This window comes from Schistocerca piceifrons, chromosome 7, assembly GCF_021461385.2.
Source record: "Schistocerca piceifrons isolate TAMUIC-IGC-003096 chromosome 7, iqSchPice1.1, whole genome shotgun sequence".
Lineage (NCBI taxonomy): Eukaryota > Metazoa > Arthropoda > Insecta > Orthoptera > Acrididae > Schistocerca > Schistocerca piceifrons.
In genome coordinates, this window is record NC_060144.1 from 252,707,532 (window position 1) to 252,732,139 (window position 24,608).

The 24,608-nt window shown below is 41.3% G+C and overlaps 1 protein-coding gene across 1 annotated transcript in view; it reads left to right on the forward strand.

The window, feature by feature from the left end:
- Window positions 1–24,608, forward strand: part of LOC124805607 (myrosinase 1-like) — a 37,801-nt gene that overhangs the window by 9,715 nt on the left and 3,478 nt on the right. Inside the window, exons 3-10 of the mRNA XM_047266174.1 lie at window positions 741–875; window positions 1,102–1,224; window positions 5,324–5,507; window positions 7,548–7,642; window positions 11,010–11,157; window positions 13,461–13,609; window positions 15,485–15,622; window positions 24,370–24,476. Of these exons, the coding sequence (XP_047122130.1) occupies window positions 741–875; window positions 1,102–1,224; window positions 5,324–5,507; window positions 7,548–7,642; window positions 11,010–11,157; window positions 13,461–13,609; window positions 15,485–15,622; window positions 24,370–24,476 (1,079 nt within the window). The remainder of the gene's footprint in view (window positions 1–740; window positions 876–1,101; window positions 1,225–5,323; window positions 5,508–7,547; window positions 7,643–11,009; window positions 11,158–13,460; window positions 13,610–15,484; window positions 15,623–24,369; window positions 24,477–24,608) is intronic.

Genomic DNA, 24,608 nt, shown 5'->3' on the forward strand with positions numbered 1-24,608 from the left:
TCATAATCTTGCGTCTGTACGAGTAGTGCAAGGCGTCGTTTGCACTGACGGCCCAGTAAGGCGTTTAACTCGCAATGTGTGGAGGGTGCGGTTCGTGCTGGAGGTGGTTCAGTGATGTTTTCAGGGTGTCTTTCGTACCATATCTTGGATCCCCTCATTCAGGTTAGCGTGCAAGCCAACAAAGGTGCTTATTTGAACGTTCTCAGAGACGAATTGTTGCCCTGTCTTGTACAACTTCATGCTGGGTATTCTGTCGAGCTTGCATCTCCCAAGATGACAGCAGTCCTGTTCATAGGGCTGCACACGTGCGTTTCTGGTTTCCGAAGCCCTCAGGCTTCATATAGCACATCGACTGGTCCGCCGAATCACACTTAGTCCACTAGAAAATGTCTGGTACTGTGCGTAACAGCGAGTGAAACTTAGAAATTATATCCCAGCAATTTTGTTGTTGTACGGTGTCTAATCACCACAGACTGACTTCAGCTGCATGTGGATACTTCATGAAATTAGATGAACTAAATGTACTAGTTGGGCTATAGACACTGTTACGCGGTGTTATCTGCTGAGAATGACAGTAACTTGTTCGGTATGCTTATTTCTACGTTTCAGTTCAATACTCAAGAGGCCATAAACCAGAAAAAAGTACACAGTTCATAGTATGTTTCCGATGTAAGTGTGTTTGTCTTCAATCTCGTAAAGATAAAGGCGGTAGCTTAAGAAGTATTTTGTTGTTGTCTTAGGCGAACTTCTACCGATTCTCCATCTCCTGGCCGAGGATCCTGCCAACAGGTGACACCAACGTTATCAACCAGGCTGGAATTGACTACTACAACAACTTGATCAACGCCCTCTTAGAGAAGGGCATACAACCGCTGGTAAGGCGAAAGCTATAAAAATAACCTCCTGTTGATATAGAATAGATAGTAGCATGCTTGTTGGAGTGTGTTTCGAAGCCCAAAATTTACGCTATCTTGAAAAATTTTACAATTTTTCTCTTGTATATTTTTTTATTCCCGTTGCCCATATGTATTATAAGTAACTGAATACGCAGTTGTGCGCATTGAGACGTTCAAAACAGCATTAAATTACATTTACTTCCAGGTCACCATATACCACTGGGATCTACCATTTGAGCTACAGAAACTGGGTGGATGGACGAATCCAAGAATCGCAGAATACTACGTCCAGTACGCGAAAGTTCTCTTCGAAAACTTCGGTGACAGGGTACGTTGACAATTGAAATCGTAGATACTATGTATTTTTAATACTCTCACTACTTTTTGTTGGCTTATCCATTAAGAGCGCTCTAATCTTCAGCATTCTTCTGTAACGCCGTATTCCAAAATCTTTTGCCATCTTCTTTTTTGTAATGATTATCGTGGAAATTTCACTTCCGTATGGCGCTACGCTCCAGTGCAACACTTTCGTAAGGTTGTTCGCTACATTTAAATTTAGATTCTACATTTCTATTTTTCTGAACAACATTTCTAAAATTCGCCAGTGTATGCTCCGGACTTCAAGATTTTCAAATTGTTTGTCAGTTAATTTTCGGCGCAGGATTTTGTGCACGATTTGGTACCTGGATTATCTCTCAGAAATGATCAATGGGATTTATGTCAGACGATTTGGGTGGCCAAAGCATTCACTCGAATTGTTCAGAACGTTCTTCAAACCAATCACGAACATTGCACCCTAGTGATAAGGCGCACTGTCGTCCATAGAAAATCCATCGTTATTTAGGAACAAGACATACATGAATGGCTGCAAATGGTCTCCAGATAGCCGAAAATAACCATTTACTGCCAATGATTGGTTACTTTTCACCAGCCTGTTCACACCATTATGGAGCCACTACCAGCGTACCAGTGTCTTGTTGACAATTTGATTCCATGGCTTCATGGGGTCCGTGCCACACTCGAATCCTACCATCAGCTCTTAACAACTAAAATTGGAGCTCATCTGACCAGGCCACGGTTTTTTAATTGTCTACCGTCCAACCGAGATGGTCAAGAGCCCAGGAGAGGCGCTGCAGGCGATGTTGTGCTATTAGTAACGGCACTCGCGTCGGTCGTCTGCTGCCATAGCCCGTTAATGCCAAATGCCGCTGCGCTGTCCTAACGGATACGTTCGCCCTACGTCCCACGTCGATATCTGCTGTTATTTCAGGCAGTGTTGCTAGTCTGTTAGCACTGACAACTGTACGCAATCGTCGCTGCTCTAGGTCTTTAAGTAATGTCGTCAGTCTCTGCAGTGTAGGTTTTGAGAGGTATTGCCCGAAATTTGGTATTCTCGTTGCGATATTGACACTAGCGATCACGGGGTATTGAATTCCCTCACGATTTCAGAAATGGAATGTCCTAAGCGTACAACTCCAACTACCACTCCTCGTTTGAAGCCTGTTACTTCCCGGCGTGAGGCCGTAATCACGTCGGGCACCTTTTCACATGAATCACCTGAGTACAAATGACGGCTCCACGAATGCACTTTTCTTTTATCCTCGCGTACGCGTTACTATCGCCATCTACATATGTGGATACCACTATCGCATGGCTTTTGGCTACTCATTGCAATATTATAATATTTTTATGTTTTCCTGGCTGTCTGATTTTTAAAGTCCAACATTGCGACGCTGTACAGGCAGTTCGGGAAGACCATGCAAATTCCTTTTCGAAATTTTTTTAATTATTTTGGTTAGATTTATTCCGTTTAAAACTGTTTAGTCTTATAACAAGATATCAAAGTACAACTTGGTATGTATACTTCTAACTCAACATTTCACTTAAGTCCGCAAAATAATTTTGTACACGCTCAAGCCGAATGTCTAAACGTGTTCTGGACACGAGAAACAGAAATTTCTTCGGCCGTTTTGCTGTCATCAGGATTTCATAGCTCCTTCAGCATTTATTAAATGAACGCAACAGTCTTAGTTCGCACAGCACCCCTCCACCATACTTAGTAAGTTTATCGTTTATTCCATTTGGGGCACAGCTCTTGCGATTTTTTAAAGTTTGCAGAAGCTGGTCAACCTCGTCTGTGGTTGAAATCTGGTTTCCGTGGACGGAGCGGATCAGGTTATATTTGTGGAAAGGGGCCAAAATCAGTTCCTGTCGGTTGCACAAAACACACAAACTTTATTTTCCTAAAAACTTTAATCACACATGCCCTTAAAAGGATTTAAAAACAATACGGCTGATGGCCCGAACACAAGTTATTAAAGTTGCCTTAAGGAATACACGCGGCTGAAGGCCTTAGTTACAAAAATTTTACATAGACACTCGGCCGAAGGCCACACACTAGACATAGAGGAACTGGGGCTTAAGGCCTGCATAACAAGGATTAGCAAGCAAAATTCCCCTTTTTTCCTTTAAATAAATTAGTTCAAACAAGAATATTAAAAGTTTTAACTTAAGCCGGCTGAAGGCCTTATTTTAAATTTAAAGCAAACTAAATTAATAGGCGGCTAAAGGCCTCGCACAGTACTTGAGACAAAAATCACAATCTAAAAATAACAAAACAATGGTGCCCAGAAGTGTTCCAAGGGTCAGTCTGAGAAGGTAACTCTCGCGTAAGGTTAAGTGAGATAGGTAGCCAAGAATACGATTACGTAATCAGATGGCAACCCGACCCAGGGACGGCTGAAGGACCGACCAACAACATAATCAATTCCCTTCCGCCGACCAACGGCACGGCAACGGAAAATAACAGCCGAGGACGAAGATACCAGCAGCACTACGTCTTCAAAATTGGCGTCTAAAAACAGCCAAGGCACAATAACCACTCAAAAATATATAAACAAACACCAAAGGCTGTCGAACTACACGCCGTGCCGGACAGCATCAACATGGCGAAGAAACACACACTCGCTACTCTGTCCCAACCGACCGACTGCCTACTCCAGAACGCAGACAGCATTAACATAACTGCTCAGTCGAAATCACACAAGCTAGACACAGTTCCATGAAAACACTTTCACAAGAACTCGAACAATCCTAAAAGCAATCACTGTGGAACAACAAGGACGAGTCACAAGTCGACACATACAGAGAACCCATTAGCAGTTGGCTACCAAATACACGCCGTCCGATGAGACGACCGACCGAATGACCAACCAACGTCGTCCCCACTCACGTCATGTGCGTCGGCAACGGTCGGGCGAGTCTTGGCTGTCCGGTCCTCACTGCAGCTCCATCCCGACTCCTTGATGTCCGTTCGGAACCCGGAGACACGGTGACACGGGCGCACTGGCTCTGACCCCACCATGCAGAGGGAACACTTGCCCATTGGCCACCGACAAGGAACCGACCCACGTCCGGCACGATGACCAACTGACGAGGCGCAGAAACGTTCAAAAGTCCAAATTGACGTCGTCCGTTGAGACGACGGACCGAACGACCAACCAACGGTCGTTCCCGCTCCAGTCTCCTTCCGTCGGTCAGTACATGTGTGTCGCCAGCGGTCGTCGAATACTGACTGTCCGCACCTCACTGGCGCTGCGTCCCAACTGAACTCCGACAGACCACGACCCGGAAATACTAGCGGTCGCTCCAGAAATAGTACGACAGTGCAAAATGGCTCTGAGCACTATAGGACTTAACATATGGGGTCATCAGTCCCCTAGAACTTAGAACTACTTAAACCTAACTAAGGACATCACACACATCCATGCGCGAGGTAGGATTCGAACCTGCGACCGTAGCGCTTGCACGGTTCCAAACAAACGCGCCTAGAACCGCTCGGCCACTCCGGCCGGATCGACAGTGCACTTATCGATAAGCGCTGCTGCTACCACTCACGGGCAAGCAGACGAGCAACTTAGTGACGCCAGTAAATCGAATAAGAAACGAGACGGCAATACTGGAAGGACAAAATGTTAAACAATAACGGTACTAACAGGAGCCGTGCACTGTCCAATGGTTACTGAATCACCTAAAATGTTTTTAACTGAATTTTGCCCGGAAAAAAGTGTGTTGCATTATATTTTCAACAGCAGTTCTACGTAAAAGTATAAACGATTTTAGAGGAATTTTCTTTGTGGAGATTGCAGCCTCAATGACCACAGTCTGCTGGATCCACACCTAGTCGACAGTGCCAGCCTGCCATTGATATATTGGTGGCGAGACAGTTGTGCACATAGTTTTTAATTTTCGAATGTGGTTGCATATTTGAACTACTTCAAATTGCTATTTATTATTTCGTTTACAAATATATAGAGACCGATGACCTCAGTGTTTGGTCCCCTCTCCCAAATCAACCGACCACCCAACGAATGTACAGTTAGGAGATTCGATGGAACTGTGGGAGACACGAATGCTTTTGTCACCAGGTGAAGCTGTGGATCACGATAAACGAACCGGACATGTTCACCAAGGGCTACGCGACATGGGGCCAGCAGGCGCCCAGCGTGAACGCGTCGGGCATCGGCGACTACCAGGCCGGCCACACCGTGCTGCTGGCGCACGCCGGCGCCTGGCACCTCTACGACAAGCACTTCCGGCCCACACAGAAAGGTGAGCGGCCTGTCCCGTGTGACCACTGATAATGGCGCGCTCCTAAAGGGGCGCTTACATGGGCTACATCTTATAGCCACGTTTGACCTCAGTAGTGTTGCTGTCAACATTTATCCAACATTGCTGCCTGCGTTGCTGATGGAGCAGGCGGCCGAGGTGTTGTCCACCGTGGTTGGGAAATATTTCTTCTGATGAAAAGAAAATTGTTTTTAAGCCAAAATCGCTGAATAAAACTTTTATTTCATGATGACCGATTTCAACAGAAGCTTGCTGTCATCATCTGACATTTGAAAATTTAAAGTGCATAGATATCCATCCACTCACGATGTGTACTCCCAATATGTGGTTTACATGGATGCACTTTAAATTTCGGAATACCAGATAGTGACAGCAACTATGTATGGACATAGGTCATTGTGAAATAAAAGTACTGGGTGTCGCAGAACTCTTTTCCTGGTTGTAAACATTCATAAGATATAAAATATGACACACAGACAAATACTTTTTGTCTCGAATTGCATGTGACATACTCAAGTCTTTGTGTAGATGCATACCTGATGTTACTTTGTTTGTTCCAGGGCCCAGCGGAATCGGTCGCCATTTACAAACAACATCTGCTCAAACCAGGAGGCATCTCAGTATGTCCTCTGGTATCACGAGGCACAGTCACCAAAACCACTCCAGAGAAAATTCCTGGCGTCGTACCATAGATAGCCACCAGGTGTTAATAGCATCAAGGTGTCGTGTGCGAAGTTTAAGGAAACTGGGGGTGTCTGCGATCTCCCTAGAACATGCAGGCCTGGACTTAGGACCCAGAAAAATTCAGTGAGAGACACATTCGTGAGAAGTCGCAAGAAGTTAGGCTGGAATTTTCTCCGGACTGTTTCTGGTGATTTTGTCTCCCGATACCAGCGCACACATTGGAATTTCTCCTGGTGTGTGTCCATTTTGTTTGCAAATGGTGTCTGAATCGGCTGTTGTTCCACCACTGGGCACTGTAACAATCTAAATAACAATAATTATGTATGTAGAAAAAAACGGGAATATCTTACATGCAATTCAAGATAAAAAGTATTCAGCTGTTTGCCATACTTTATGCCTTATGATTGTTTGTCACTAGGAAAAGACTTCAGGGCCATCCGTATTTTCCAGCGATATTGGCTTCAAAACAATTTCATTTTCATCAGTTCAACACATCGCTCCCTGCACGTAACACGTGTAACCTACACATTTCGTGTGGACACGCCATATCTACCCCCATCCTTTTATTGTCTTGCAGTCATCAGCCTTGCGACTGGTTTGATGCGGACCACTGCAAATCTAGCACTAACATCCAACGTCCTCAATTATTTATCAGATATATTCGAGTATTTGTCTTTCCCTGTAGCTTTTACCCTCTACAGCAGGCATTGGCAATCTTTGGTAACCCGTGAGCGAGATTCACATGCTCAAGCTTGCGGACCGCCTCGTCATGTGACGCAACAGCAACGCTCCTAGCGCAAAAAGCGGGAACTACAGTCCCCGTGACGACGTTAACGTTTATGGGGTAACGCAGCCATATGAATGGTGCCTCTTTCCCGAAACGCCACGGCAACAGGTTATGCCTCAAAAGACACTTTCACTTTATGTTCACCCCGTCGTTAGATGTTTATGCTTGTGTACGCATCGTGAAATTGTTTATTTATTTAATATGTATTACAATAACTGCTTTAAACACGTATATCATCTTCACTGAATTCAATAATTCAGTCAAGATCGCATACTCAGTGATAAAACAAAGCAGTAGGCTTTACCAGAAATATCGACCCTCAGACAATGTATCTAATAGTGCATTTTAAATACGACAGTATGCCATCTTAGGCACTGAATAACACATAAAACACTTGATAATGGCACTTTGAAGCCGAAATCATGATTGTGTACATGCAACACTGCAAATAAACAACAGTCTAATGGCGGCACTGACTTTAAAGAAATATATTATGACTGTGTCACATCATTATGAAGAAAAGAAAAAAATATTTAATGGGGCTGTTTCAGGCAAAATCGGCATCACGCTGAACATTGATTGGTCGGAGCCCGCCACGGATTCTGCTGACGACGCAGAGGCGGCCGAAAGGTCACTACAATTTACGGTAAGCCCCCGTCTGTGGCATCGAAAACCTCTTCTTCTTATTTCTCCTTCATAGTTCTTACTTTTGTTTATGCTGAATGTTAATATAGTGTCGGATTCCGTCGAGTTCAGCTACGACGTATCATCGCCTCTCTCAGTACCATATAGCAATAGGGATAGAAATGTTAAGTATAAGGGCTACGTAAAATAGTGTCACTCAACATGAATAAAGAGGATTGTAATATACGTAAAAGTTGGACAACAAATCGGATATGTAGATACACTTAGGTTTCCTGTACATATCAGAACCTAGAAGCATATGCTTGTGAGTTGTTTCTGCTGACTACTTCTCTTGTGCCTGTAACCGTCCACAGATTCCCTATAGGAAACTTTCACCTACTTATAAGAAAACAAGATGCATAATTGGGCTACCTGTTAAACAAGTACAAAAATTAATGGTTTGTGAAGATTACAATGAATTTTTTTGAAAGATACAGACAGGAAAAATTAACTGAAATCATTATTTTTGTGGTTCACTCCAATTTATGTAGTTAATATTCCAAACTGTACGCAGCAAGATAGCTGGACCTTGACTGAAACATATTTTTATATGTAGCACTCTGGTGACACAGTTAATGTCTATCCAGATGTTAACACACTATCTGATAATGACATACAAGTAATGGAAATTAATAATACAGGTTACACCCATGAGAACAGGCTGCAAATTTTGAAGAGATATTTAAAAGAGGTGGTATGGGAAGAGCTACAGGTATAAATAGATATTAAGGTCAAATTCAATCCATTGTAAATTTGTGCCAAAATTTGAAAGCAGCTTTGCTAGACAGTTAACCAGAAAAACAAGTAAGCTGTGGGTAACTAAGGCAATTAAAATGTCATGTAAGAGGAAGAGGGAAATTTACATGAAGGCTAGAATAAGGCAAGATCTGACATTACTGGCATGTTACAAAAAATTCTGTTAGATAATTGGGAAAGCCTTAAAATTTGCAGAAGTTTGCACATCCTACCAGAGATTAATACTGCAGGTAACAAGATTAGAACTGTGTGGGATATTGTCAAGTGGGAGACAAGACAGTCAATCGGTGAAAAATGTACCACATCAATTTAATTAAATGACAATCTTGTGACTGACATTTCACGTGTTGCAAGTACTTTTAACAGCCGTTTTATAAATGAGCAGGTTTAAAAGTTTCACTTCAAATTGCAAGAAAATATACTACAGATGTCAATCCAAAAAACTTAAAGTAACTACAAGAAGCACCACCATCCTTCACTGAAACCAATAGTTTTATAACATTTCTATAGAAATAGAGGCTCATATGGTGTTGATGGAATTTCAAGCAAAATTCTGAAAAGTTGTCGTGACTTAACAAGTAATGTCCTCAGTAAAATAAGTAAGATATCACATGGGTAGGGAATTTCACCCTCCAAATATTAAAAGCCTTAAATAATAAAATATCAGCGGTTGGTATTTTTTAGTATCTTTCCAAAGCATTTGGTAGTGTAGGTCACTCATAGAAAACTTAACATTTTGAGTCTTTGCACCCAACTGGTTTGAATCACACTTAACAAACCGAATGCAAAAATTGTGCTATGTAATTCAGAGAATGCTCGAGAAGGACAAATAACTCGGGAGAAATCACAGAAGGAGTCTCACAGGATTAAATTTTGGGCCCACTCCAGTACCCTATATATGTGAATGACTTTCCCCTTGACGTTCAAGAAACGGAAACGGTACTGTTTGCAGGCAATACTAGTGTGATAATAAACCCCATTAGAGAGGAAGTAACAGAAGAGTTTGTTAACGAGGTGTCACAAAGAATTATTAACAAGTGGTTCTCTGAAAATGGACTACCCCTAAATATTGAGGAAAGGCGCTATATTCAGATCTGTTCAACAAACAGTATCAAACCGGCAATGATATAGGGTCAGTAAATAGTGTAAAACGCTCCAAATTTTTAGGTGCACATATTGATGTGAACTGTAACTGGAAAAAGCGTATTACCAGGTTACTCACAAAATAAGTTCATCTACTTCTGCTCTTCATAAATTGCTTATCTTGTAAACGAACGAACCAACCTCCTGACGCATTTTCCTTATTTATGATCAATAATATCTTATGGCATAATTGTCTGGGACAACTCATAAATCAGAAAGAAGCTATTGATTGCACCAAAGGAGAAGAAAATAGTCATGTTTATCCACAGTCGTTATGTAGTTTCACTTAAAGGAGTCAGGCTTTTTAACTGCATCGTTACCATACATATATATTCGTTAATGTAATTCGTTGAAAATAATCTATCTCAAGACGAGAAGAAAAGTGAAAACAATACGTATGACACTAGGCGACAAACGACCTTATTACCGTTTGTTAAAGTTGTCAATGGTCCAGAAAAGAGTTCAATATCATGCAAAATTTATTTTGATCGTTTGCCTAATACCATAAAAAATCTAACAAATAGGAAAGCGAGTTATGATCTAAGCTAAAACCATTAATCATGGACTACTTCTTTTATTCCACGCACGAATATCAATTTAAAAAGTAGTATCCAGAAAAGAACTAATGTATTGGTATGAGTAGGACTAGAATGTAATGTCTTCATTAATCCTAAAACTAATCATGTACCATGTACATCTGTAATCTATCTTAGTTCATATCATTTCGATAGAGAATCATTCAAATGATCTGTGGGACATCAAACTAAATAATAACCTCTCTTTTTTGAGAGATCTTTAGGTACATCATTGAATGCATTCTATGTTTCACATTTCTTCTACACCCACCTGCTGCTCATTTAGAACTGTTCTATCACTAGCAGAGACAGAAATAATAACTATTATTCAATTTTTACCTCTTTTTATCACGATTATCTCTATTAGCCAAATATTATTTTCATTTGTTCGTATGTTTATTTATTTCTGTATATATGCCTGTATGTCTTTGAATATTCTTATAGTATCTTAAAATAAAACAGTATATCAAAGCAGAACTATTTTGCTGCGCATCTGACCCCTCTGTCTATCTGTTAAAACTCTTTTGTTCTCAAGAACAGATTGCGGCACCACTGTGAAATTTTTGTCAGATACTAAGGGCCCTTGAAGATGTGGCAGCGTTAAGCTTCTGAATCAATATTATCAAAAGAAATGACTATTTATATTACATATTTTGATACACATTAACTCATCAAAGCCTGTAAGGTACTTCCCGATGACCCTACAGTCATGGAATCGAGTCGTTTGAGCACCAAATACAGGCTCATTCTCAGAGATAGCACATAGCGTTAAACCAGGAACCTCAACGCTTCATTGATAGCTGAATATATGCTAGAGGCACGTCGTGTACTAAGATACTATTCTGTACATTTCAGGGCGGCCTGTTTGCACACCCTATTTTCTCGTCGGAAGGAGACTACCCTTCAGTGGTGCGGCTGCGAGTGGATGCCAACAGCAAGGCCGAGGGCAGAGGGGTGTCCAGGCTGCCTTCCTTCACCCCTAGTGAAGTCGAGTACATCAGAGGTGGGCTTACCTGATAACTACTTCATCAACTGTTGCACTCGCTTCCTTAGTAATAAATATTGGGCTGATGTAAAAAGCGCAGGGAGACACTTCTACACAAGGAGTCTATACTCCATGGATCTCCTAGAAATCTCAGGCGCATTTTTTCTGTCATTTCGGTAGATATACTTGATTTGATTTATGTAATATGGAGATGGATTTATTCGCTCTGTTTCATAAGACGTTCACTAACAACAGCAAACGTAGATTTGTCTCTCGCAGCAAACAAAAATTTATGTGGGGGTGGTATTTTATATGTCCATTCACTTGAACAATCACATAGCAGCGTAGTGCTTTATGTGGTTTACTGTATGTGTTCACTGCGACAGCAACGACTGGGAAGCAAGCGTTGCTTCAAAGCGATAAAGAGACCGTATGGCGAATGCCGGCACGCGAGCCAGGGCAGACTGCATTCAGTAACAGTTTATCGACATATTTTGTCTTTAGGATATGCATTTAAGTTTTCATGGTTCTTATTTTCGTTTTCATCAAATATTAACAAGGAAAGTTTCAAAATCCTGTCAGCCATAAACAGTACTGACACTGCCTACAACATATTTCCATAGAGACAACAAACACTTCTTCACGGATCTGCCTTCACTTCTGGAAAATCGCTGATGCAATGTCGACACCACTGTAGAATGTGCGACCACGTACTGTGTCTTCCGTCATTGGGAACAGCTGGTGGGAGATTTCATTCGAAAAGCTGTGGCGGCGACCTAAAGTGGAGTAGTGGAATGGAAATGACACAGTAAATGACAATGTTTCTTTGCCCGCAAGCAGAAGTATCAATAATAGACTATTACTCAATATAAAAATTCCAGAGATGCAGAATGTGGCCCGACCACTTCCTTTTACGTACATCATGATAGTAACATCCAAGGGCCAAAGTAAATTAAAGAGCCAAATATTCCCACCAGGGCTGTGGACACAATGATATACAACTTAGACAGCTTGAAACAAGAGTCTGTACAATTTATTTACAAATTATGGTTGTCAAAAAACTCAGGCACTTAGAAGAAGGAACGGCGGAGCATAAGTATCAAGGAATTAAAAAATGCATATGTGAAGCGGCATTTAATTTCTGGGGAGGCAAGAAGTAGAAAGAAAGTGGCGACCATAATAGTGGACTCACAGCGTTGAAGCAAACCTAAAAAAGATGTTCTACAACAAATGGTTGAGATCATGGGACAAACACGATAGTTAGAATGAATAGAGAAGTAAAAAACGACATCTGCAAAAGGAAAAATGAAATATGTGAGGGAAAATGGGAAATACGAGGTAGCTGGTCAATGAATGGCGGACGGGACACAAAAGTGTCAACGTGGCGGCAGCATGGAATATGGTTCCATGGCTAAGGAAAAAAGTAAAACAAAGAACAAACCAGCTGGTTATGTCTGGTAAAGTGGAAGAAGCATTTTATAGGCTTTCTAGCCTAAGAAAGGACGGTGAAGAGGCAGAGAAAATAAGTACGAAAAATGTATAGAAGGCGGCTACACAAATTAAAATTAGGATATCACCATGGCCTCGAAATTTACCAGTAGAATTAGTGAGGAATGCCCCATGTATTCTGTGTGAACATGTAAGCAAGATGAATGTATATGACATAGGGAGGAAATTTAAGCAAGCATATCTAAGCCCCGTATATAAACATGAAAGCAAGAAAGCATATTTACTACACTGCGAGATTAAAGTGACACCACTTGCAGTCATATCGGTAAACAACAGTTGTGCACCACATCTTCAAGTCCGAACTACATCACCTCGTCTGGCATCTACTATCTCTCACAACATATCTAAAAATTAACTGTCAAAAAATGTGATAAACCGCACAATGGAGCTCATGATTTCAGTATAGCTTGTCTTTAGCTATACATCATTGAAATGCCTTTAGAATTTTGCCAGCAGAATTCATATCAACTTTACACAACAATAATTGATATAATAGTATCTCTCTACTGACAATACAGTCATTAGACACGTTTCAGTTCATCGAATACACAAGCATTAACAGAGGTCAGCATTATGTCTACTGAAATTGGCTATTTGGATTGCATAATGTGGAGATACAGTCAGTCAAAACAAATGCTTCTCATCACACGTCTCGTGCAACGCCCATTGTCAGAAGAAAACACCATTTGGTTTCCAGTTACAAACAAAATGAGTATTAAACTGAAAATATGTTTCAGATATCTGCACAACGGTGCATAATGAGTGCAGGTGAAGAAACTAAACTTGTGGTATAAACTGTTGTTATTTTACAGGAACATCTGACTTTTTCGGGCTGAATCACTACACAAGCTGGTACGTGGCTGACGGAGTCGAGGGCACAGTTCCCTCCAAGACGTATGACTCAGGAACCATCACCACCCCCATGACAGAGTATCCACTAACGTATTCTGTTTGGCTCAGGGTAAGTAGGTGACACCATAACTCCTGTAGAGATTCGGTTTAAACATGGTCAACATACACTCTTTCATGATATATCTTTCGATTATTTTTCTAACTAGGTCGTGTTTTTCCATGTAAAATATAGTTGAAGTACTTAGATAATCGCTTGGGGAAGTATAAATCTGAAACTGTCAGTTCCCCGATATCCCGTTTATATGAGGTGTTTAAATATGTTTCGCATATTGTCACTAGACGTGGTACTGGTCAAAACTAGAAGATAAGTTCCTATTGAGGTATGGAGCGTTTTATTTGTGATGAGTGTTGTGCAGTATTCAGGGGTGTAGACCGTCTGTTTGCAGTTCATTGGGCATATCTCAAAGGTTGTAATTTTTAGGACACTGATGTTGTTGTTGATTGAAGTCACGGCAGTACAACGATTTGCTACATCACTCAGCTGAGATTGTGCTGCCGTGCTCTGCATTAGGAGAACAAGATTAGTGATCCCGTGCAGTGTGAACAAACTGTACTGTTATCATTGCTTTGGATACTTTCTATCCCACGAGGGCAATAGCAGAAATCGTTTTCTGTTATGAGTGATCCTCATTTTCTACGGATCGCGCGACAGTACCTCGTCGTAACTTTACGTGGATGTATCCCCTCCCTGTTCAATGGACCTGAAGCCGTTGAATTTCTTGCTAGGGAGATACTTAAAGATACTGATGTGCTTTCAACCCATAGACGATGTGTAAAAGTTACAAGAGCAAGTGATCAATGCATGTGACGCAATCCGAATGGAACGAGGTGTTTAAGAGTGGGTGATTTACTGCGAAAAATTGCTGAACGATGTGCCAAGATGCAGCACTGCGTATCTAATTCTACGAACAGACAGATGAGAAAGAGAGGACAAGTTAGTCCACGCCAGACATCCCACGGGAGGAACTTGTCCTCTAGTTTTGGACAACATACTACCTTGTTTAGGAATATGAGACACTTTTTAAAATTACCTTACATGTAACATGAGCAGTTCTGATGTTATCACAGTTACCTGATACACCCCCAAAGTGAAAGTTTGTCTGCGGATGCTTCTCCGTCCAGTATAGCTTGTTGTGCTTCGAGAGTCAAGACTTGTTTACCTGACTTAATATACTTTTCGTTCACAAATAATCGAATGTCTTCCTACGGAGAGTTTCTGAAGCATCTTCTGAACATCTTCCGAACTAAATATGCATAATGCTTACTTTTTACATTATGTGCCCAATTTATCACCAGTAGATCATTTAGCATCTCCATTTCATAACAAATTAGTGTATTTGTGCTATTAACTTCGAGCTTTCCCTCCAAGTAGCAAAATGAAATGTCTTTTTACCAGTTAGTATACAAAACGAAAACCTTGGACGTATTTTAAATTAAACAAACGTTACTAACGTTCTAGATCTTTATTCTTTATATTTACATATCTTAATACAGTCCCAGCTTGGCCCCAACCGATTTCCATCTGTTTCCTAAACTTAAAGAACCTTCGCGTACTTCACTTTAATAGTGACCAAGAGCTACAAGAAGAGGTAAAATTGTGGCTCTGTCAAAAAAGTCAAACATTCTACAATGACGGTATCAATAATCTGATCTGTCTTTGGAAAAAATGTTGTCGTTGTGATGGTGACTATGTTGAGAAATAAATATGTAGCCGTGAAGAATAAAGATGTAGAATGTTAATAATGTTTGTTTTCTTTTAAAAGCTCTTGATCTGTATCTAGCTACTATGTGTTCAGTATGTCCTTACAAAATGCGTTTAACTCAAGAGATATACAAACTGTGTGCCATGGTGATATGTCATACATGGCTTGTACATCAAATGGCAGTCATAAAACAAAAATCGAACTAATCTCAATTCTTGCAGATGATTCCGTCTGGTATCCGTAAGATAGTCAACTGGGTGTCGAAGACATACCCGGGTCACCCAATCCTCATCACAGAGAACGGCTGCAGTGACGATGGATCTACTCTAGATGACCAGCAGCGCATCGAATACTACACGGTAGGTTCTAGCCAGCGCCATCTTATTGTTTGTCGCGAATTCTAAAGGACGAACCCGTACTCAGTCGGCTAGTTTCGAAGCTTGATAGAGGCGTGTATGTGAGAAGAGGGTACGATGTTACACGAACATAGCCGCGAGTAGCGGAAGGGTTCCCTCACATGTCTGCTTTCAGGAGGGAAAGAACTCTTTTACTGCGTGCTCTTCACCGGTGATAAAGTGATTTCGAGAAGAAAGAAAGCAAATACTACCAACTTGATGCATAGGAGACGTGAATGTTTTAACTGAACTGTATGAACGGAATCAACCTCTTTTTGACATCATAAGTATCGATTATCACAACAGGAGGAAATTTCTTTCAGCATGAAACAAAATCTGCTGTACTTTAAAACAGTCGAATTTGCAACAGTAGTGGAGCAATTTAAGGAAAACTACGTGCGCATATTTCAGGTCAGCGCCTTATTTTTCGTGAAAACGTCCGGAGAAAATCACAACACTTCTTTCCTATTAATGTGTATTTTAATTATCAGTTTCATTAACACGACTGTTGCAAAGAGTAATACAATGGTTGCAAAATAGACAAATCACAAGTTTGGACTGACGCTGTATGCTTCTATGGCTCAGAAATAAAATCACTTGCGCTTTATTTTTTCTTTCTCTTTGTTTTCCAACGCTGCCTAGCTCTCGAATTCACTCGGCACTGTAATTTTTTGTATTCATTTCGACGCGATCTTTTCTATGACTTGCGTTTTCTGTAATTCTGAGACGACATCATTACTTTGTAATTTTCAATTTAATACCGATTTTCTCTTACATACTGAAAAATAGAAACGTTACATTCATAGCATGCCGAGAAAGGCATGACTTTGAGACCTCAGAGAGATGTGGTGCTGTCAGTGAGGATGTTTACGTACTTAAAGTGAGGTTTTTTGTGATACTTCATTTTCTGATTATTTACTGCACCAGCTTAATTCACGTACCACTAAAACGATGTGTGCAATAAGTGTTAGTGTCTGTGGTGTTGAGAAAAAACTGAAATTATAGAAAGTGAACAAAGCTCCAGGACCCTATGGCATCCCTGTCAGATTCTGTACTAAACTTGCGGCTGAGTTAGCCTCTCTTCTAACTACAATCCGTCGTAGATTCCTAAAAGAAAAAACCGTGCCCAGTTCTCGGGAAGAAACACAGATCATAGTCATATACAAGAAAGGTAGTGTCTGCAGCTCGTGGTCTAGTGGCTAGCGCTGCTGCCTCTGGATCACGAGGTCCCAAACTTGATTCCCGGCCGGGTTGGGGATTTTCTCTGCCCGGGGACTGGGTGTTTATGTTGCCCTCATCATTTCATCATCATCATCATTCGTGACTGTGGCTAGACTGGATCGTGTAAAAACTGGACTGAGAAACATTGGGACTTTGTACGGGCGCTGATGGCTGCGCAGTTGAGCGCCCCACAAATCAGTCATCATCAAGAAGGGTAGTAAAAGTGATCCACCAAACTACTGTGCAATATTCTTGGTATCGCTTTGTTGTAGAATTTTAGAACGTATTCCGAGCTCGAACATAATGAAGTATCTTGAACAGAATGATGTCCTCACTATCAATCAGCATCGATCATGTGAAACCTAACTCGCAGTTTTCTCACATATTATACTGATAGCTTTGGATCAAGGCAACCACGTAGATGCAGTGTTTCTTGATTTTCGAAAAGACTTTGATTCAAGCTTATTGTCAAAAGCACGATCATGTGGGGTGTCAAGTGAAATTTGCGACTAGATTGAGAACTTTTTGATAGGGAGGACACATGGATCGAGTGTATTGTATTGTATTAAACCGGGGACCTAGAAACGACGGAGAGACTTCGTCCCGCAGTAGCCCTCAGTGGTTCAGAACACCACCACAGGTCACAGCAGACCACACACCCCACCGCCACCCCACACCGAACCCAGGATTATTGTTCGGTTCGGCCCCCAGTCGACCCCCTCGGGAATGTATCCGTATCACACAAGTGTAACTCCAAATGTTGGCGTGGTAGAGTAATGGCGGTCTGTGTACGTGGGTGCCTGAGCAGCGATTGCCGACACAGTGTAATTGAGGCGGAATAAGGGGAACCAGCCCGCATTCGCCGAGTCAAATGGAAAACTGCCTTAAAAGCCATCCACAGGCCGGCCGGCACACCGGACCTCGACACTAATCCGTCGGGCGGATTCGTGCCGGGCACCGGCACGCCTTCCCACCCGGAAAGCAGCACAATAGACCGTATGGCTAGCTGGGCGCGTGAAGATCTAGAGTCATTATCAGATACAGAAATGACTTCAGGCGTGCCCCAGTTAGTGTGTTGGAACCCTTGCCGTTCATGCTGCATATTAATGACATTGCAGACATATTGATGGTAGCCTCAGGCTTCTTGCAGATGATGCAGTTACTTGTATGAGGTACAGTCTGAAAAGACACTGCGCGAGTGTTCGGTCAGATCTCGATAAAATTTAAAAGTTGTGCAAAGATTGGCAACTTGCCTTAAACGTTCAGAAATGTAAAGTTGTGCACTCCACAAAACGAAACAACTTAGTATCCCATGATAATAATATCAATGAGTCACTGCTGGAATCGGCCAACTCATACAATTATCTGGATGTAACACTTCGTAGGGATATGGTATGGAATGATCACATACGCTCATTCGTGGGTAAAGCAAGTGGTAGACTTAGGTTTATTGGTAGTATACTGGGAAGTGCAATCAGTGCATAAAGGAGATTGCTTACAAGTCAGTCGTGCTACCGATCCTAGAACATTGGTCAAGTTTTGGGACCCACACCAGATAGAAGTAATAGGGGATACTGAACGTATACAGAGAAGGCCAGCACGAATGGTCACAGGTATTTTTCATACGTGGGAGACTGTCACAGAGATAACGAAGAAAGTGAACTGGAAGACTCTTCAAGATATACCTATCACGGGGAAGTATAGTAACGAAGTTTCTAAAATTGCTTTTGAATGATGAGTCTAGGAATATACTACAATCCCATACGTATGACTCACATAGGGATCATGAGACAAGATCCGAATAATTACTGCACTCACAGAGGTATTCTTGCAATCATTCTTCAGGGGCGTCATGCGTGAATAGGACGGGAAGAAACCCTAATAACTGGTAATAACTGGTACAGTGGGACGTGCACTCTGACTTGCTCGTCACGGTGGTTTGCAGAGAACAGATCTAGATGTAGATGTAGACTTGCTTGACAGATAGGGGCAATGTGTCTGCTGTACAGCGAAGATGACATTTTCGAAGAAACACAACCAATTTTGTGTAGGGTCAAATAGCTATTTATTTATGTCTAATGAAATCTGATGTCCTTATTACGTTCAGTGATACGGCCTCCAAGAGCAATACTTTCTGAAGCAATGTCACTATTTTTCCCACCTACGTACTCATTAAAAAAATTCTAAAATAACTATTTTCCTTTTGTATCAGTCATTGTCTTGGCGTAACATGCAGCTGCCGTGGAGAAGTCAATTGGTGCTGACTTTCCTTCATCACTCTTTGAGCGCAAAACTGATGTACGTTTTGTGGCGCGTCTAACCGCCTTAAAATTTTCCTGTAGGTTTTAGCGCGCGCTTTGTTGCGCTATTCAAAGAACTTGTAAACGGGCATTTCAAATTCACATTTGCTGCAGAAAGTATGGCCTAGCGACGGATCTTTTTCCCCAAACTGTAACGTAGTTGGGTGACTTTTCCAAATATGAATTTAGATCACCGGTTTATTTCTCGAGATAGCCTCTACATTCCCTCGACGCTTGTTAGTGGAGTTTGGGTTCACACGTTATACAGACGCTCGTCATATTCCTTCTACAATATTCTCAGTCACGTTAACAGCTATCCACTATCCATGAATCAGTGGCTATGTTACTGGTAACGAACGTAATCTGAGAAATAGAGACCTTTGATGTATATATGTATGTCTAACGAAATTATTATCTAGCTGAATTAAATTCATTGAAATGAAATCAGTGGAATCGATGGCGGTGAATTCAACAAAATGCGTTGACACAAAGCACCATTAGTTAAATATATCCTGAAATGCTGATTCTGTAATTGAATGAAAACGCAGTCAGAAACAAAAAGAGACGTCAAACTGGGATTCGAACGTTTATCTCGTGCTTGCTGCTAACACTCGTCTTAACCACCAGGTCTTCAAATTATCAGTGTCTCTGCTATTTCCTCCAAATAATTTCTAATTTTAAGACACACTGGGTGTGTGGCAATAATCTGTCTGTGGTCTAAACATGGTGAACGCCTGCGGCTTATCCCACCAGATCGATATACATACCAGCTGGATTACATTTTATGAGATGATATGAACGGAATCAGTGAGATCCAAACCAATGAAATGTTATGACTTGAAATCGTATCAGCGCTGTGGGCAGTCGCGTTATCGTTTAGGAGATTAACAGTAGATCAGTGTTCGATTCGCGGTCTGTGATATACTGCGACTTTTCTTTCATGATGAAATATTCTTTACATTGGAAGTTCAGCATCCCCAACATTTTTTATGGTGAGAATTGGCAGTAGATTCTACCAGGTAAACTATGCAAAACACAGCAAAGAAAAGCCATCGTTGCATAATATTTGTATAACGAATAGGTGATTAGGTGATAAAAAAATTGTATTCGTGACTGGAAATCAAAATTGTTCCCGCAGGGCCATTGTTTAGTTCTGCTCGAAATTGAATTGTATTAAATTTGCTATCACACGATTTATTGCTGTCCGGGAAAATAGTAGCGTTATTTATGCCCCACTAGGTGTTCCAACTTGCATATTAAAATTTAATCATACTCCGTACTTTGATCTCCTGTTACCCTCACGAAATTAATTCAGGTTTCATTTTGTTTTATACTGTCAACTACATTACAATAAACGTGGTAATATGTCATAACAGCAACTTATTCACATATACGTGTTCTACTTCAAGAATTAAGAGTAAAGAAAATGACATACAGTGAGCATATTTCATAACATATTGAATAAAAACCGTAACTGAAAGTTATTTTACATCAGATAATTTCATAACGTAATGCACAATCTGTAATCCCTACAAATGAAAAACTGTACTGAACTTCCATAAAAAATTAGACGTTTTGTACTATGCCCCACGTATTCTTCTTTTTGACACTTTCTTGATTGTAAATTTCTCTGTGATCGCATTCAACGTGAAACGTGATAGTTGCACGGTAACAACATCTCTGACGAACAGCGCCGTTTCACTGTTTTTCTCCCGTAGCTCGGAAAGCTCCGCGGTGCGTAATGAGATATGTACACAACGGAAAAATGATATAGCTTTCCAATAAAATTCAACTGACTGACAATATTGAATACGTTCGTCCCTTATCCGCAAATGATATTTGACAAAAAAAAAAAGACACAGAGAGCGAAAGTTCATCCTGTGTACATATCTAGCTGTAAACACAACAAGCAGCTTTCTAAATCTACGTTATGAAAGCGTGATATGCACCGCTACTTGAACATGGATTTTACACGATATATTAAACATTAAAGGATAGATCGTAATTTGCGAACATCATAGATCCATGTAGCTGTCCCAGTTTCAATTTGTAATTTCAGTAATAGAGTTCATTTTAGCACACATATGCTGCAGAACGAATGTTTCATCCCCGAACAGAAAATCTTAAACAGAAGCCAAGTTTTCTCGATGTCATAAAAGAAAACACCATGGGGTACTAGAGAACATTAGCAGAATTCTGGAAGAAGATGAAATTTCTGGCCACAGATGGGCCAATAGGCCCCAACCGACCGCTGTGTCAGACTCAGCCAATGGCTTCATCGAGATGCGGTATGAAGGCCCACCCTTTCTGCCGTTCTCCGGATTGCAGACCTAGTGACCCAACTTTTCATGCAAGTAGCTGATCGGTTGGTGACACAATGCACGTTATCTCATTCCTACCACCAAGAAAAGGATCTGGGCTAGTAGCGGGCAAAGAACTTGGGCCCCCAAACGACAGTCAGCCACTCGGGTCACTCAGCGACACCGGCTGACATTCAGGGTAAAGGGAGAGACACTCTGACCGAAATAACTATTTTTCTTGAAGTATAATACCATGCCGCCGAATTTTAACACGGAAACCAACACTTTTCGGTACCATTTTTGACATTCTTCAGTTTACACTTTCGTCGGGCCGAGAACAGCCTGTTATGTTGCTTGAAATAGAGACCCAGTCACTTACGACGGTTGGTAAGAAACGGTGTTCGCAAACGGAACTTTGTAAATAGTTTTGTATTGTCAACTATAAACTGTTGACGATGATTAAAAATGTATGGTATTTTCGAGCTGATGAGCGGCTAAACATGAACATGGAAAGTCTGCTTTGCAAGATTGGTTGATAATGTTCCCATAACAAGACCAACCAAAACAACTAAGTTTCACTGACAATATCAGCAAATTACTTGCTACCTACGTTACCTTCAACGCTCAGAACAACATGCTGCAAAATATAGGCCTACGAAACTCGCTAATTTTGGGAATTGTTACCCAGTCAGACTTTACTATTTACGGGAAAATATTATTCAGGTATGAAATTAGGAAAGAGTTGGTGGGATCTGTAGGATGCAATTCAGATAGATCTAAAAAAGTACACTTATTCGCAATTGGAAAAACTTTAACAGCAAGGTGTTTCAAACACATAAGAAGTTTACCAGCCGAATACAAGATCAACGAAGAAGCATGAATGGTGGTCGCCAGGATTATCAGTTTGTGTACGTAAGAAAACATCTGCCCCCCCCCCCAAACCGATCTAGAGGAAGCGTATTTACTACTAATCAAAGAGACCACTGTCTTTGATTCCGATTCTGCAACTGCTTAAATTTTGAGTAAGAATCATCAGTAATGATGGCCGAAGATTCCCTGCATAAGCAGTCACTCTCTTTCTGCCAACAGCCTTGTCAAAGAGGGTGGAGGAACGGAGTGGGTCAGGGTACTCTCCTCTCCTAGATTTGGGAGACTGTCCCTGAAAGGCCGAAGAATCAGCAGTTATCAACGGCATAAGGATACAGAAGGCAATGGAAGCCACTACATAAAAGACACAGGAGAATGGACCTGTAACTGAAACAGTGTGATGATGATCTCTACATTGGAAATAGATTCCGAATTAGTCCCCCCATACGGATCTCAGAGAGGGGTCTGTCAAGGGGAAAGTGACCATGAGAAAAAGATGAAATGTTAGATGTTTGAACGTGATAGAAAAGCTGTAAAATTTGAAAAGGCAAATACAAAGGCTCAATCTTGATATAATGGGGATCAATGAAGTTAAATGAACAAAAGATAAGGCCTCCTGGTCACATGAATGTAGGATAACAGCAACAGTAACGGACAATGGTATAGAGGGAGTGTGACTGGTCATGAAGAGGAAAATAGGGCAGAGAGTGAGCTGCTGTTAACAGTCCAGTGATAGGGTTTTCCTCGTCAAATATGACAGCAAATTAACTCCGGCAACGGTAGTTGAGGTATACTCGTGTATCCCGATATCAAAAGCAGAAGATGGAGAGATAGAGAAAGTATATGAGGGTACCGAAGGGGTAATTCAGAGCATAAAAGGATATGAAAATCTAATAGTCGTCGGAGACTGTAACCAGGTGTAGGGGAAGGAGGAGAATAAAATTAGGGGAAAAATGTGGGAACTGTGGTAAAGAATACCAGAGTAGGCAATTCAGTTTAAGAGGAGTCAGCACCCATAAAAAGGGCAATCATAAATGTGGGAGAGATAAACATAGGTAATAGGGAAGTAACTGCGAAGAATCCTTTGGTAAGGAAAGAAATATTTCATTTGACGTACTGCAGAAGGAAGCATAAAAACGCTCAGGAAAAGACAGCAATACAGCAATAGAAATCCCTTATAAACAAAATTGTATGGTAATGAATCATGGTCAATGGGAAAACCGCAGCAGAGGAGAAACGAAGCATCTGAGATGTGGTGCTTCAGATGAAGTTGAAAATTTCGTGAACTGATAAGGAATGAGGAGCCCCAACCGCAGAATCGGCGAGGGAATATGGATGTTACGGAGAAGGAGGAGGGTCAGGATTATGGGACATGTATTAAGGCATCAGGGAATAACTCATCGTACTTCAGGGAAATGTAGAGGGAAAAATTTTATAGGAAGATAGAGATTTGAATAAATCAAGCAAATAACTAACGACATAGGTTGCAAGTGCCTACTCCCGGAGGAAGATGGTTGCGCAGGAGACTGACGACAAAATCCTTTACAGGTACACTGCTCTTTACTAGAACGGTTCCAACAAATCTTATATTCACTTCCCATAATATACTAGGGAACGGGTGTAATGATGTCGGGTTTGGGAATAAAAGACAGTGCAGCTTCATCAGAGGCTTTCCCGTGTCTCTAAAGGTCTCGTCGATTCTAATGGAAGCCACTATATGTGTCGCCTAACAGCTTAAACAACTGGCCCATTGCGTACCCCAAGTACAACGATTTCGTATTTCTACGACATGTACACGTATTGAGCCACCACATAGTGTCAAGTTTACATCATCACAGGACTAATGTAACCAGTGTTCTTGTTATCCGTAAAAAAAGCTCTAAAATACTTTTAAATCGACTTAACAAGTGGCAACGTATCTACTGGAAAAACACTGTGGTGATAGTTGTGAGGAAAGAGTAAATCTATGAATGATACATGAGGTTCACTTACGTGTTTCTCATTAAACTGTTGTGTTCTACAGGGCTACCTCAGCGAAGTGGTAAAGGCCATTAACGTGGACGGAGTGGACGTGATCGGCTACAGCGCTTGGTCCATCATCGATAACCTCGAGTGGATGGCCGGATACACGTAAGTATACGTCGTTGTTCGGGCAAGGGCGGCTGAGCTCACGTTGTATTAGCGCACGCTTGAGTCTGCGCAGCTAAGTGGCGAGGGACGCTCTGCGGAAGCACTCATAGGCCGCACTTTGTCTAATGGACA